This window comes from Cryptomeria japonica, chromosome 8, assembly GCF_030272615.1.
Source record: "Cryptomeria japonica chromosome 8, Sugi_1.0, whole genome shotgun sequence".
Lineage (NCBI taxonomy): Eukaryota > Viridiplantae > Streptophyta > Pinopsida > Cupressales > Cupressaceae > Cryptomeria > Cryptomeria japonica.
The window spans coordinates 81110210-81127599 of NC_081412.1; the positions used below are offsets into that span (position 1 = coordinate 81110210).

A 17390-nucleotide genomic window follows, 5' to 3' on the forward strand; every position below is an offset into this window, starting at 1 on the left:
CAATCGCAAAGGCTAAGTTCGTGTGCAGGTGTATCGCAGTTATGTCCGTTGTGACAGCGAAAAGTGTGGGAGCCTGAGTAGTTGGAGTGATTTCCCATGGCTTCTCAAAATCTGCGGCTTTGAGCTTCGCACGCTTCCGCATCTCATAGAGTTGACGCTCTCAGAGGAACCTCACTTTGAGAATTTGCTTGCTCTCTCTGCCAGGGAAAATATGAGGTTCCCCTCCCATTATTGGAGAGATGTAGATCGATGGAGCGGTCCAAGACTGCCCTCCCAATGCCCACTCTGCTAACTGCATTGTCTCTGCTGCTACGCTAACAATCCATGGTTGCAAGGGAGTGATCAGTCCATCGTAGTCGCACCACGATCACAGTGATTCGAGGTAGTATTTGTGAGCATTCGCGGAAGTAATCACCATGTCCGTAGAATCATGTGTACTTAAAGGCGTTAATCACAGGGTTGTTCGTGGCGCTTGCGTGATCAACATGACTCGCATGATCTATATTGTGTTCGCATATGCATCCACAGTCTGTTCACGGTAAATCACATTTCGAGTTTAGTGATCACAGTCGCAAGGTACTCACAGTCGCTATGTTCGCGGAGGATTGCATTTGCATTATCCGCATGGTGGTCGTGGCTTCGTAGCCCCGTGTTTGTTAGTCGCAGAGTATTCACGGAGTATTCGCAATGGACATTGGCGTACATCCGAATCATTGTGGGATCATCGCAGTGATCGTGTTAGTGATGTTCGCGGTGTATTCGCATTTGCATCCGCAGCGTGTTCGCAGTGTGAGCCATGGATGGTTATAGTCGTGCAGCAGGGAGGTGTCCACAGACATGTTTATAATCCGCATCGTGATCACCATGGGAATATTCGCATTTTTTATCACCGAGCTGATCATTTAATCGCGACAAGGTGGAAGCTCGAACTAGATTCGGGTCATGATGGAGTTATCATGTTTGCCAGGAGTCGTGGAGGCATCAAGGTCGCAGTGGTGATCGTAGCAAGCGTATTCACACATGGAGGCCGCATCTACCGTAAGGTGATATCAATAATCACAATGCATCGAGGGGCGTATGGAGACTCGTCTCGATACACGGAGATAGCAGAAGGTGGTGATCGCAAGTTACTCACGGTGATCTCATTGATCATAGGGTGTATCCATGTATGATCACAGGGGTATGTCCGCAATATTTGCCTTGTCGTAGTCATTCAGAATTGGAAGGATGGTCGCTGCCAAAGTGCTCGCCGAGAGCCATATTCACGGTGTTTGTATGCGCAAGAACCCTGAAAGGAGTTCATTGTATTCGCACTTGAATGGGTCGCAATATAAGAAATTGGCAATCGCAGAATATAATCACAGTGCTTGGTCGACATTCTTGATCATTTGTCGATTCAGTGAAAGCGTTTGGTGGCTTGGCATGTTGACGCCACCAAGATGGAGATAGACGATGAGCAATGGTGAGGGCCGAAGGCCACGCAGCCATCTTCGCTAGATACTTCAGTATGGCTGGAAGCTCCTATACTGAGCCAGAACGTTGGTAGAAGACCAACCTAGAAAGAGATAAGTATTCATATGGTTGAATAAATTTTGTTGTCATTAAATCATGTATGATTTCAGTATTGACATTTCAGCTTCACGTCATGAGGTGATTCTCAAGGTCAAGGGGTGTAGGCTATTCAGAAAGTTCACCGTCATGCACATTGTTTGACCATCAACAACTTTGGTTGTTATGCCAACAATCTGAGCATTGTCAGTAAGCTGAAGGTAGCTGGCAAGAGCCAAAGGCCACTCAACCACCAAAGATTCATGAAACAACTTAAGGACACGAGTAAAAGAGATAAGTTTATATATGCTTGTATCATGTTCATGCTATTATTAATCATGTTTGATTCTAATATTGATGTCAATAAGTCTTAAACTATTATGCTTCAGAGGGAGCTTGGAATAGGCATGAGAGCCTATACAAGTTTTCAGCTCATTTCCTTACTTAAAGAGATGACTGACGATATGTCATTATGCTATGGTTCCCTTCGTATAAAGTAAAAGTAAAGGAAAAGGAAATTTAGCATTCTTCTGATTTATGAAAATCCTATGATTGTTTTCCCTAATAGGATTCTTATATTATGTATCTCATATCAAGGATTAAGAGGGAGTCCTACGTTCCCTACAATCCTCAGTAAATTCTAGATGGAAGAATTGACAATATTCGGTAAGCTTAGGATTTTTTTTAGGTCTAATGCATTTCCTTCTAGGATTAGAAGTATGACAAAGATCTAACTAAATCAATTAATGTTTTGAAAAGATTTAGAATGATGGATTGCAAACCTATGTCTACTCCTATGGAAACTAACTTGAAAGGTTGAGTATGTTTGCGGCTAACTCTAATTTTGCAGATCCACTTGAGTACAGACAGTTGATTGGATCCTTGTTGTATCTAGTTAACACTAGACCTGACACCTGTTATGCAGTGAGTGCTCTCAGCCAATGTCCATTCTTCGCTTGTTTGCAAGAATGGAAGGTTCCATTTTATGCTTGTGTGCTAGATGGAAAATTGTAATTATGTAAGACCCACTTGTGTATTACACTTTCTATGCTTGTGTGCTTGAACCATCCTATGCTTGTGTGCTAGGTGGAAGATGTAATTCTATGCTTGTGTGCTAGATGGAACTCTAAATGTTCTGATTATGTATTCTTTTTCTTCCCTAGTTAAGAGGGAGTGTTGTTTGTAACTAGGCTAAGAAAAGGGGGATTCGGATTGCCTAAGGCAACTTCCGAATCCCTAAAGGGCTAGGCCCTTTTGCCAAAGGGTAACGTGTAGTGTTGGACCCTTCTCGCCAAAGAAGATAGCGTGTTCCTAAATAGGGCCAGCCCTATAATGAACACGCCACACTCAAATCAAATTGGCGCCAAAATATATATGTAAATAAGCTGACTTAAAAGGGCATATGCACCATATAAATAAAGGCTATTTGACAAGTTTAAACACAATCAATCATTCATGCTCTTAGCGAAATTCATCTGCCTCTTGGTGTGCGAAAATAATCAGTGAACTTGGCGAATTTATCCAAGGAAGATATAGCGAATTGTGGTGCTCCTTATTGCTGTTAGATGGTGCATTAAAGTGCAGACCTAAGAGACTCATACTTGCAGAGCTGAAGCAAACTTGAAAATGCAGATTCAGTTGTACTGAAAGAGCAGACCTGGTGAATATAGAAGTGCAGACCTGGTGTATTAAAAGGGGCAGATCTGATTCATTCAAGCGTGCAGATCTGAGTCACATGATTTGAGCTAAGCATTGTATTGTTGCAATTCAGAATTGAATACATAATCAGAATTGAAGCTGAGTATATTGCAGCAAGTGTTACCACTAGAGAAGCAATGTGGCTTCATAAACTTCTTGCTGATTTGTTTGGACAACTTTGGGAACCCACAGTCATTCATTGTGACAATCAAAGTTGTATGAAGATGTCTGTCAATCCAGTGTTTCGTGACAAGTCAAAGCATGTGGAGTCTCATTCAAGATATGGTACAAAGAAGTGCCATACAGTTGAAATACATAGGCACAAATGAGCAGGCCTCTTGCTAGAGTTAAGTTTGAATATTTTAGAGATACTCTTGGTGTTGTGGAAAACACAGCTTTGGTTTAGAGAGAGTATCAACCCCAGTGATACATTTAGTTGTATCTTCCACCCTCTGCGAGCAATGCAAGGTGGTGTTGTATTCTTCTCTAAAAGAGAAGATTGAGGTGAAAATCCTCTTGCACCCTCTGCGGGCAATGCAAGGTGGAGCCATCCTCTGCGGGCAATGCAAGATGGTAGTTATCCTTCTCAAGGAGAAGGTTGAAAGATCTCTTCCACCCTCTGCAGGCAATGCAAGGTGGATCCATCCTCTGTGGGCAATGCAAAATGGATATCATGGAAGAAGTCCATGATGTGTATTTATAATTTTGTATGTATACTCACTTGTTGCAGGTGTGCATAGTAAGATTTTGGATCCATCCGCTGCGGGCAATGCAAGATGGATAGCATTGAAGAAGTCCATGATGTATTTTTCTGATTCAGGTATGCTTGATGAATATCATAGATGTGGATTACATGATGCATATCAGTTCATGATGTAGAACGTCATTTGGTTTTCATGGGAACAGCCATGATGTGACTTGCTTATTTGGAAGTATCCTCCCTAGCTAAGAGGGAGTGTTGACATGTAGCTAGGTTGGATCCCTAGCGAGGGCCAACCTAGTCTTGGAATTGCTAATTGGCCTTTCAGCCTTAGCAATTCTCCATAAATTGTGCAACTTATATGTTTAATATAAAGGTATTGGTCTGGCCCTAAATAAGTAACTTGTAATTAAATACGACTGACCCTAATCTTGGTATCAAATCAGTAAGGCCGACTTGAGCTCTTTTAGGTAGCCTTACCTCATATATATTCAATTGTCTTGTAGTCTTTCACACACAATGAATACATGCAATTCGCAGTAAGCGAACTTGTGCTTGGGGGTGACGATAAGACCTTATCGTCTATGGTTGGGAAGGCAACAACCTGACGTTTGCCTGCGGTGAACAAGCACAGCCCGAAAGTCAACTAGGGCCCCAAATAACCCTACATGCACCAATTGCTCCCTATCAATTCTTGCTTGTTAATGAACCTCTACATCCCACCATGATATGGTCTCCTAGAGTTTGTTCTTATTGATAAGACCAATTCCTTTCAATAGCATAGTAACCACAAATTTGTAATAAGACTCAAATGGTCAACATGTGTATTAATGACAAAAAGGCCATACAACTACCACTATTCCAAAATCTACCTATCTAACAAGGCAGCTTCATATTTATTGTACATCATCGTAATGACATACTACTTTGGGTCCAATGCATAGGCAGCCATGTAGAAAGGAATGTTTGAGAATCTACCACCTCCGTTGATTGATAAGTTCAATGTGCTCATCATAGAACAAGGTGGGGTTCCTGTGGAACAACCTTCATTTGCCCAAGCATGTTATAAATGCACTCATATATCTTCCCAAGGTTGGGAGTGTCAAACTCCGCATGTTTAATTCCTATAAAAAACTAGGGATATGAAAAAGGTTGTGCATATGCCATTTGACCAAAAAAGTGTTTCTCTTCAGCTCTCCCTTCAACCTCCAACCCTGCTCTACCTTCAATTCAACCAATTAATTCCACCCATATGTCATGATTATTAGTCGCAAGGGCTCTCACAACTCCATTATTTCTCACATAAAAAGAAATGTGGTGTAATGGGTTTAATAAACTCATTCATGGAGAAGCACTAAAGTACAACATGTGACAAACAGTGATTGCAAATAAGCATTTGCACTCATACAAGATCTACTACATGTTTGAACTATTCAATCCTAACAATGTCCTTGTGTGCCTTGTTCATGCAAATCCACTCAAGAAATCACTTTGTTATTGCTTGAATGCAGCTTCAACCACCTTCCTAATTGTCTTGCACACATGTTGCATCAATCACAACTTGCATCATGTTGTTAGTGTTGATCTCAATAGCATTTCCAAGATCTAAAACTAGAAATTTTAATCCTAGTAGTTCCCTAAACAATCAAATTCCCTTAATAAGGCCCCTTCTAACATGTGAACATGACATGGACAAGTAGGTAGCATATAATGTATGTCCATCCATGATAATAATACACCCATGTAGCCTTCATTGCTGCCATTAATATACTTATCTTAAGATAGTTCTTATCAGCCATAAGTAGCCATTAGTTTTGTCTCCTCTAGTGCCACATACAAAGGTGTTGCTACTGCAACATTGGGCATCCCTTTTCTATAATAAGAAAACAAAGTAGTACAAAAAGGAATGCAATTAACAATAATAAATCTGCAGACACTATCATCTTCCTCACCCTTGGCTTATTACGTTTCACATGCCTACAATCATCTTTGCAACTAACCGACTTTACATTTCCTCTAGGCTCTACTATTCTCAACAAAAAACTAGGAACTTACACATGTTAAAAACTAGTAGTCCTAGTAGGTGTTGTTGAGGTAACCAAAGGTGTGGAGATATCACCATCATACAAGTTCATAATCTCAGGCCTTTATTCAAGTTAGAGCTTACCTCATCCAAGTGTGCAAAAATAGCACTTCCACTAACAAGGATTGAATTAGAGGGTGTGTTGGTCTAGCTCTTGATCCTTTAAACACACTACTAAAGCAGGTTAGATTTGTTGAGTACATTTAACAAAACAAATCTCAATTGAACCTATAACTATTGTTTAAATCAATATTTATCATCATTCCTTCAAACATTTATGAGTTGGATTTGTTGCTTAGTGCACCATACAGATTCCATCAAAAAAATTATTGTTCATACTACAAATCCAACTCATTCCTCTCCTATCTTTCTAAGGATACATTTTCATCTTTGCTAATTTAATATGGTAAAGAATAGTAGGGCTAATTAGAGAAACCCCTTCGCAGGATATACTAGTTCCGGCGATCGGACCTATAGTCAGTCTCCAGGGAATGGAAGAAGTGAGTGCATGACCAAAGTATTGTGAAGCAAAATCAGTTAACAAGCATCAAAAAAATGGTTTGTTGTTGGAAATTGTAACTAAGAATGTGTCATTTCATTCTTCAACAACCACTATATTTTTTCCTGGTTACACAATTGTCTATACCACATTTTAGCACACCACATTTTAAACTTTGTAAAATAAAATTTCTTAGAAACCATAACCTAGAGCTTTACCTCATATATCTTCTAGTTATATTGGTTTCCTTAGACTTTATTATCTTCCTTTATCATAACCCTTAGGATGAATTCTTAGGCTGTTTGTGAATCTATTCTATCCTCACTCTTTGTAAGTAACTATTGTAAAAAGTTGTAGCCACTTATGTCTTCATTGTTTGCAATCATCCTCCCATTTGGTAGTTTCAGTAGAGATGTATTCTGTCCATGTTGTAATGTCCCCTTTTATTAATGTAGATGGAATTAAGTATGACTGTCATTCTTATTGCAGTCTATATTAATATTACTATTAAATTCTGCACAAGAATTTCATCAGACTTCATATATTAAGCACATTCCCATGCATATCACCAAGAACAAGAATGTTACTGCCTGTAGCTTAATAACAGTTCTGATCTGATCTGATTGATAGTGATGTCACTGGATGTTTTTGATTCCTTTCCTTTAAACCTCTAAATGTGAGGAAGAGGTCACACCTCTTCATCATGCATGCCCTTTGGCAAGAGACACACCCTTTCACCATTAGCACCCTTTGAAGGAGTGCAACTTTTCATTATTTCTGCCCTTAGAAAGGAACACAACCTTTCACAATCAGATCTGCACTTCTTATTTAAATCTGTTCTGCACTTCTTGTTGGTTGTAATTAGGGCTGGCGGATTCCAATTGCCTTGGGCAACATTGGAATCCGCCTCCTTAATATAGGGCCTGGCCCAATACCTTTCGGTGCACCCAAAAAGGTTCCACACTTCAATTAAACCCTTCACGCCTCCTTGATAGGGCCGACCCTATCTAATAAGGAATTAATATAATTAATTATGTTTAAAAGAAGGCCGACATGTTAAAAGGAATAAGTCTCCTATAAATGTGACATTTGCTTCTCATTATCACAATACAATTCAAGCAGATGAAAAGTACATTCGGTGAAAAGCGAATTTCATATTCAGGGATCTGGTAACCAGCGAACCACTCTAGATAGCAGCAGTAGACAGCGAACTCCATTAGGCAACTTCAGATCCTCAATAGCAGCCTGTGAACTTCATCAGACATCTGCAGATCCATAATTAAAGGCAGCGAACTTCAGATCCTCAACAGCAGCCAGCGAACTTCATCAAGACATCTGCAGATCCATAATTAAAGGCAGCGAACTTCATAAGAGGCTGCAGACCATATGTAATGTTGAGTTGAATTAAAATCATAATCAGATCTGAGGATCCTTTGGCTGGGTTTTTCCTCCTAGGAGGTTTTCCCAGGGTAACTGCGTTTTGTCTTTTGCATTTCATTTCCTTTATTATGCTTAAGTCTGGAAAACAATAAGCTAATTAACCTTATTCTAATTTTCTGAGTTTTATTCAATCTGAAAGTACTAAATTTAACACTTCTGATTCCCAAATTATCCCCCTCGAATGAGGTTCTCTTCTTCCTTTTACATCTCATGTTTGCGGGAGTCAGAACTTTTCATTTCATGCCTTTGACCATTCACTAACTTAATTAAAAATTAATTATATTCTTTTATATTTTAATTTTAATTTTATTATTATCATTTATCATTAAATTGTATTTCACAGTGGGGACATTACACATGTCTTCTTAAATTACTTCGCATTTGGCAATTCAATCTCTTATTTAACAGTTTCTCCAACTTTTCTTCTTCTAATTATCATGAATTTATTTAGTAATTGGCTTAATTCTCATTGTTTCTTGTATTCATTTAAGCTCCTCCACCAACTTTTTTCTGAGCATGCCATCCAAAAGTCTTTTTGCTTTATATGGGAGAGTGGAGAGCCCAACTACCACTTCAAATTTTTTACGCATTGGAGAGTAGATAATTTATATGCTATTTTTATGTTGATAAATGCATATCATATGGCAACCATTTCAAAAGTGGTTTCCTACAGCTCACTTGGTTAATCCAGTGGATTGGATTTTATTTTATACACCCTGGCTGACTTCGTTGAACCAGTATTTTATGATTCCTAATTAGTGTTCCATTGTGGAATAACAAGAGTCAAGACTACATCAAAGCAATCTAATTTTTTATGATTCCTAATTAGTGTTCCATTGTGGAATAACTAGAGTCAAGACTACATCAATGCAATCTAATTATTTTTTTCTCTTTCAAACATGCAACGATTAAACAGAAAATCCATAACATTTCTTAGCTTACAAAATAGTGTTAGATTTTTTAGTTCCAGCCAAAAACATAGTGCTTAAGAGGATTACAGAAGAAACCAGACCAACCTGAACTACATTCTGAGCGTGATTAACAAATGCTTTCCGATCTTTGAGACACCTAGATTTTAAACTTTTATTCTCATCTCTTTCCTTACGCAATTCTTCCCTTTCTCTTTCCAATGTTTTCTCTAATATCTGTGATATATAAAAATGGGACAAGTTTAAGCATGTCAACAAGAAATGTGATGTCAAAACATAAATTAATTCTTTACACCCAGCCATTAAAATTAAAATCTTAACAGTTGATTTTGAATAACACAGTTGATGCAAATAGTTCTCTAATATTAGTAAAGCTCAATAAATAAATAATTCATTTGGATTTTATTCCTTAATTTAACATCTCTATTACAAAGGAGAAATGCCTAAATAGCATTAAGATAAGGTTCTTTCAGTTATGGACGTACATATTGTCAGTGGTTGTAAAATTGTTGTGCTATGTAACTAGACTTTCAAATTGCTAAAGATCTTTTACTTTTCATTGAAACTAACCTGTATCCTCACATCCTTTTCCTTTAACTTGTTTTCAGACTCCTTTAGAGACTGCTCATGCTGAGCTGCCATTTCCTGACGAATAATAGATTCTTGCTGCTTGGAAAGCTCCCCCATGGCTTTTTTCCCTGCAAATAATTATCCTGGTTCACTTTTCCATAGCAAAATTGAACAATCCGGCATTTCAAATATGAGATAACAAAATTAGAAGATTTTGTAAGACCAGTATTCAATCTGGACTCATCAATCTGCTTTGACAGGCCTTGTCTCTCCTTTGTTAGATCTTCAATTTTTCGCTGCAAATGAAACTAAAATCAGCCCTTAATTAAGATAATCACACTTTCCCAATTTCAACAACTTCACTAACCCTTCCAAAGCTCAACAGATGTACCAATAATAAAAGCGGCATAAAATTTTATTTCAAATGCATCATAACATCAGCAAAATTTGTTCCACATCCCCAGCTAGCAATCAACATCATTTCCACAATGAAAAAATATTCTCAAACTGTTATGAAATTTACTTCAATGTGACATCAATTATCCTTCTTTTAGATGTAATAAAGAACTAAACTTTTAGTATCAGACAACACACAAATATGATCCAACCAAAAAGGAGAAAGAACAAAAAACATATATTACCTTTTGTTGAACATATTGCTTTCTCAATTTCTCAGCTTCTAATTTAATTGTTGCCTGCAAGAAGAGACAAATCGCACTTTGTCAACACAATCAAATATGAAAACTATATTCCTCAAATTTTGGACCTAAAAGAATTACCTCAGCTTGGGATGTTTCCTGTAGCTTCTTCTCCACTTCAGTCAACTTATTATCTTTAGAAAGGACCTCATCCTCCAAATAAGATATTCTCTCTTGCTTTTCTGCTATCAATTTTTTACTCAACTCGAGTTCTGATATTGTCACTTCCAACTTCCCCTGCATGGTTATTGATTTTTTAGTCAGTTAAAAAAAGGACCAGGAATTTATATAACATGCTTTCCAACCTGAAATTCCATGGTCTCATATTAAGTAGGATTTCTGTGAATCCTCAAAAACATAAGAGTTAAAACATGCAAGAAACTGTGGCACATTATACTTTTCTAAGCACCCATTATTTACATGTTTTACCTATATTCATTTATATAAAAGAAAACTTGTTGAGCACTTCATAGCTTTTTGTATATTGAAAAGTATTATTCCAATAAAAATGACAAACTTTTATCAGAAAACCACACCGAAAAAAAACTTATATTCATTTATAAACCATTGCATTAAATAGAAGACCCTCCCTGAAGTCTTAGTTACCTGAAGTTGTTGGAGCTCAGTTTTCACACGGTCATAGTCCTCAGGATCAATTGTCTTATACTTTTCCAACAACTGATAACCAAATAAGTGAGCCCAAACTGTTAAAAACAACAGATCATACTTCTACTATATAACAAGTACTGTCTATAATAATGCTGGTCTACAAACCTTAGAAACTCTATTTTCCCAAAGTCCAATCTCCGTTTTCTGTAATTCCAACTCTTTTTGTGTTGCATCCAGCTCAATTTCTTTCTCTTGCAAAGACTTCTGTAGTTGGTCAATAGTGGACCGTGTTTGATGAGCTCTTTCTCGCAATTCCTACAACAGAAATGCTTTAATTGTCCCATCGATCAATTTAAATCATATTTACCCAATCTTCAAGAGGGAACAGTATAAACATGGTACAATCTTTAACTTTATAAAATAAAAATTAAAAAAACCATGAAAAACTGCATTAAATTAAGCTTACCTGGCATTCCTCAAAATTCCTCTTATTTTCTTCCCTTAGCTGTGTGTTACTTTCTCTTAACAAGTTCATTTCTGTCACCTATAAAGAAGACAACAACAATTCAAGATGAATAGCCTGCCAATACAATTTTATTTTTTACACAAATATAAGAATAGAATTAGCACTCCCCATACATACCTGGCATTGCAGAGATCTAAACTCCTCGTCTGTATAGATATTAGTGTGATGATTTTCACGTTCTCTACGCAATGCAGCTTGCATCGTTCCAGATGCTTGGAGAGCATTTTCAAGCTAGTAAAAAGCAGAGAGACAACACAGCAGCAAAGGTTAGTATCAACATTGTTTCATGGTCCCCAAGGTTTAGCATTCATTATCATTCCCTTCCTCCAATCTATCTTCAACTTTTGAAACAAAAACACACAAGAATTCAGGGCATGCAAGAATATGTGTAAAGTGAGGGAGGCTGCTTTCAGAGTTCAAAAGTCATGTGATGTCTGTGTCATAAACAAGGGGTAGTGTCAATTTCTTGATTTTAGGTAACCCTAATTTTCCTTTCTTGCTCATGAATCCATTGTACAGTAATCTACGAGTGGCTCCAAAAAATCCTTTACTTAGGACCTCTATCAAGATAGACACTTTTTCGTGCAAAACACCAAAGTCTTTTTTCAAATGCTTTGCAGTTTTGAAGATTTGGGATTTCAAAACAGCATTTAGAATATTAAAAGCAGAATTAGAGATATTTTTCATTGTACCATTGTTCCACTCCAAAACATTTTGTTATAAGTGCAATATTAAAGCTGGCATATTTTTGAGATTTTATACAAATGTCAATGTGTTGATTGACTTTTGTCCAAGGCCAAGCCATCAGCAGGTGCTTCAAATGATTCATAGTGACTAAAAAATCTGATTAGAAACAGGAAACATAATAATCCACATTGCCAACTATAATTGGATCCTGTCCAAAATGCTGTACAATAAAGCTGGCATATTTTTGAGATTTTATACAACTGGCAATGGGTTGATTGACTTTTGTCCAAGGCCAAGCCATCAGCAGGTGCTTCAAATGATTCATAGTGACTAAATAATTTGATTACAAACAGGAAACATAATAATCGACATTGCCAAAAATAATTGGATCCTGTCCAAAATGCCGTCACAGATTCTGTTATGTTCTTCAGATGCAAATAGATAACCACATATTTCATCCAAAGTTGGGGTATTTCATTGAGAGACTATTAGTTTAAGAAACAAACTTACTCTTTGCACAAGGATATTTAGAAAACAATCACACTTGAGACTTGATTAAAAGATGCCATAAAACTTTGTAATAATTTCTGAAAAGGATCCAGAGGTTTTTTATCTCTCTAACTATAAGTGTATAGATCAGGAGAAACACTGTCTTCAAAGAAAAGTTTTGGGGCCATGGAGCGTACCTCATGACTTATCCCACTCTCCTTTTTAATGTTTAACTTAAGATAATAGTTGTAAAAAGCATTTACATGTGATACAAATCTCCACCATTGATTCCTTTTGCAACAAGCATACAAGCTAGCAACAAAGGAAACAATGTTTCGAATCCGGCACTTAAGGACCACAGATATCCTTGAGTTCAACAATGTAATTCTCATGCTTGTTTCTAAAATATAAGATAAAGTTCTTACAAAAACACAAGTTGCCTCTCATGCTACCAACATCAAAATAAGAGTCCATTTCAGATTCTACTTGCAAGTTATAAAGTACCAAAATGATGGAATACCTAATCTTTTGTATCAACTCAATAAATGAATTTTCTTAATTTGCAGCCTAACTAGATACCTTACAACTTGCCATTATAAAATGCAAATGCAATGCTATTGCAACAAAAGAATTTGATATAATTTCTCAAATATTTAATCGTCCCTACAAAACTCCTTGTCCAGGCCACATTAGAAGCATGGGCCATTTCAAAATGGTTGAACTTTTTTGCTAAATCAATTCTAAACTCTCCATCGCCAATGACAAACCCCAAATAAAAAGGTGGTTGCTATGCAAAATCATGTTCTTTTTGTTGAGCAGCAGCTTATTCTCCTTCCAAGCTTGCAAAACTTGCTTTAACACATTAGAAACTCATCACAAGTATTGCTAAAAAAACATTTTTCATGTAAGTAAACAATGGCACAAGAAACAATGAAAGGTCTCGATACTTCATAGATCAGGCTCACGAAAAACACCAAAAGCCTTACACAACCTAAGACTAAGTAAAAGACACTCATACAAACTTTGTCTTGCCATCAATATTGTTTTGCATAATTCCTCCTTGTTAACTTTCAGAAGATGATACTTGGATTAAAAATCCAGCTTTGTAAAATACTTCACATGCTAAAATTGGTCTAATTAATAAACAAATGTAGATGAGGATACACGTCTCTAATGCTTATTGTATTCAAAGCCCTATAATCAACACACAATCTCCGTGAAGCATATTTCTTACTCCAACAATAATAAGAGAACCGAAAACAACAATGCTAGGTTGAGTTAAAACTTGATCAAACAAAAATTGGAGTTGATTTTTAACTCGATTATTTCCACATAATGATTAATTACAAAGGACAATGTGGGGAAGACGGCAATCAAGTAAGAACTCAATCTCATGCCAAAAAGCCCTATTCAAACACACCTTATTGGGCACTTTAAAAAGTTACACAAATTGCTGCAACGAAGGCATTCAACTACCTTCCTCTATTCCTTAACCCCGAAAAGAAACAAAACAAATCTCCTTACAAAATTATTTATTCTTTAGGGAATAGCAGTTTTCAGGGAACATGCATACTTACCAAATATACATCAATGTTGCCATTTCCCCTTTTTGACAAAATGCAACTTGATAGCTCTTCTAAAGAAGATTAATTACCTAACCCATGTATATGGGCTATCGAAAACCACACCACACACATCAAGACGGACATCATCTACAACAACCTCATCAACCACTCTCATCTTGATTTGAATCTTGAAATAAAACAACTTGGCAATTTCACCTTGTTAATGAGACACATAGCCAATCAAGCACACCCTTCCACAAATGTAAGCAACATCAATCATCTTATCCACACAAACTTGCAACTTCCCGCCCTTCACTGTTAGAAATTCATAAATTTCTTCTTGTTGCTCTTGTATGGATGCCATTATCAATGTATGCTCTAACAAGACTCATATATATGGCCATTTGTAGAATATTGATCTACAACTGTTACAAATGACGAGATTTATGGCTATGAAATTGCTTAACTACTAATATGCATCAATCTTAATGCTTTCAACGAAACTTGGAATGAAACTATAATAGCAAACCACTTATAAAAAGGCACGCAAATATGATACACTTATTACTTCTGAATGCCCAATTTGGTAGAAAATGATCTGCCTTGATAGCTATGTTGAATTCAAATTTAAGATCTCAATTTTACAATACTTATTTACTATTTGGTCTAATTTTGTCAGGTTTCCCTATTAGCAAAACATGATAGATGAAATTACTATTTGTGAGGTGAGGTTCAAAGCCCTATTGATGAGAAGATAAAGGGACCCAATTTGTCTCAAAAGGTTGCTGATGTAAAAGCCACAATCAACAAACAGCAAAGAAATGAAGGAAGAGGGGTCGGACCATCATGACTAAAGGTTAGATGGATAGAAAAAAAAAACATTACTAGATTTTCTGTTTTCTTCCTCAAGCGATTGTACTTCCTGAGATGCATTTATTTAATGATTAAGATTTTCAATTTATACTTCATTGGATCATTCATTTTGTTTCTTTCTCAAGTGGCATAGCGTTCATAAAATCTATTGATGCTTCGAGAAACACAAAAAGTGTCGAATTGCGTTGTGCACCTTTCGAGGGAATCTGGGCTGAGGTGTGTTGAGGATAATGTACTGCAATTAGTTACAAATAATGCAGCAAATTATGTCACTACAGGTAGACTACTCATAAATAGAAACACATCATTTTCCTCGACTCCTTATGCTGCTCATTGGCTTGAGCTCATATTAGAAAAACCATACATAGGTCCTCGACCTAATAAGGTAATTCGCAGGGAAGGAGTTGGCTAATCCTAGAAAAACCTGGTTTGCAACAAATTTTATCACATTACAATCAATGCTTCAAGATAAAGGAGCTTTGAGCCACATATTTGGTATTGACGAGTGGACATCCTCGTCATATGCTAAGACCAATGCAAGGGTTGATGTGGCTAATTATATTTTATATGAGCAAAGCTTCTAAATACTAACTGCAGAGATTGTAGAGGTTAATCTAATTCTACATAATATTTTTTCTTTATTCACCTATTTTTCTTCACACGTATGTTAAAGTTTCACAATAATTGTAGTCCATGCAGCCTTTGGTAGTTCTTCTACGAGTTTCTAATGGGAAGGAGCTCGCAATGCACTACATATATCAAGGTTTAGGTATTGCCAAAAATGCCATTAGATTTACTTATGTGGGAGTTGAGGATATGTATCACCCTATTTGGATAATCATTCATAGATGATAGCAAATCCAGCTTCACAAGCCCCTACAAGTAGTTAACTACTTTCTCAATCAGGCATTCCATTATTGCTTTGATTTCAAGGCAAACGAAGAGGTTCTAAGTGGGCTCTACACAATCATAGGGCAAATGAGGCCTAATTCTACTATTGGAGCACAAAGTCATTGAGATTGAGATCTTTAGACTTCCACATGGAGATCTCTTTGCACGAGATATATGCAAAGTGAATCTAATTTCAATAATTAATATGTTTCCTCTTTACATTATGATGAAATATTAAAATTTAAAATATTGCAATTCGACTATTTAGCCAACCCTGCAATGCTTCAGGTTATGAGCGAAGTTGAAGTATGTTTGAGCACATACACTCTAGGAAGCACAATAGACTATCAATACAAAGGTTGAATGATCTAGATTATGTTCATTACAATCATTGCATTTCCCATAGACAAATTTTGAACAGTGAATTATCACCCCCGTCGCACTAGACGAGGTTGATCCAAATTAGATTAGATCATTAAGAATCGGTATCATATCTTTAGTGATGAGGACCTTGATTGGATTGGAAAAGTGGACAAAGACGCAAAGGCAAAGGCATATATCATTGTTGCATCATCATCTAGGACCTATCCTAGACCCCCATGTAAGATGGTTAAGTGATGTAGTCTCCTCTAAGTTATAGACTTCTAGGTTTTTGTTTTGATATTTGTTTTGTACTTTTTATATCATAGATTTCATATTCCATGAGTTTTGTATACATTTCACAATATTTATATATCTAAATGTGTTATTCTCTTCAACTAAAATTTGTTTTATACTTTGGTAATCAATGTACACTTGTGTATATGATCAAATTAGCTTCTATTTGAGGATGTTAATGTGTCTTTAAGGTTTATTAATTAAAGGATGCATGCAAAAAGTTTTAAATCATTAAATATCTTTGAATTTCATAGGTTTTTCAATTTGCTGATTCTACGTCGAGTCTAGGCATTAAGTCAAAAATCAGCTTGTCGACTCCAAAGAGAATCTGAGTCTTGTGACACTAGTCAATACACAATGAAAATTAAAATTATATTCAATAATTTTCATATTGCTCTTCATCTCAAAGTCTAACATTTGGTTCATTTTTGTTTGAACCACAATGAGCTATAATGCCACTTCCATAGCCAAGTCATATGTAGAAGCTATGTCATCTATAGAGTATTTGGGCAAGTTGTGAGACAATAAAATCTAATTCAGCACACCCAAGTAATATCCTAATACCTTGTCACCCTCTCTCAATATAATCAAATGACAAGATCCTATTAAGTAAGGGGGATTTGAGAGCACACACCCTATTCTAATTGAGGTGCAGCATCCCTCGTGGAGGTTTGTGAGCAATATCCACATGTATTTTGATGATTTCTAAAGAACATCTAGCTTGCTCATCAAAGATTTCAACTTACCCATGGATTGACTACAACAATATTATCCAAATTCATAAATCTTGCTCCATAATATTGTGGGTATCCTTTCTTCTTCTTTGGTCATGCTTTACACTTCTGTACTCTACTTTCTGTTGGATATCTTGTGCCACAACGGATAAAAAGTTATAATGAATGGCATCAATTTCCAAACTAGTTACACT

The 17390-nt window shown here is 36.5% G+C and overlaps 1 protein-coding gene across 1 annotated transcript in view; it reads right to left on the reverse strand.

Annotated features, from left to right (window-relative positions):
• The window catches only part of LOC131038426 (nuclear-pore anchor), a 134254-nt gene that overhangs the window by 23056 nt on the left and 93808 nt on the right, over positions 1-17390 (reverse strand). Inside the window, exons 37-45 of the mRNA XM_057970860.2 lie at positions 11418-11531; positions 11241-11318; positions 10940-11089; positions 10772-10843; positions 10247-10402; positions 10109-10162; positions 9691-9763; positions 9468-9595; positions 8985-9113 (exon numbers count right to left, since the gene is read on the reverse strand). Of these exons, the coding sequence (XP_057826843.2) occupies positions 8985-9113; positions 9468-9595; positions 9691-9763; positions 10109-10162; positions 10247-10402; positions 10772-10843; positions 10940-11089; positions 11241-11318; positions 11418-11531 (954 nt within the window). The remainder of the gene's footprint in view (positions 1-8984; positions 9114-9467; positions 9596-9690; positions 9764-10108; positions 10163-10246; positions 10403-10771; positions 10844-10939; positions 11090-11240; positions 11319-11417; positions 11532-17390) is intronic.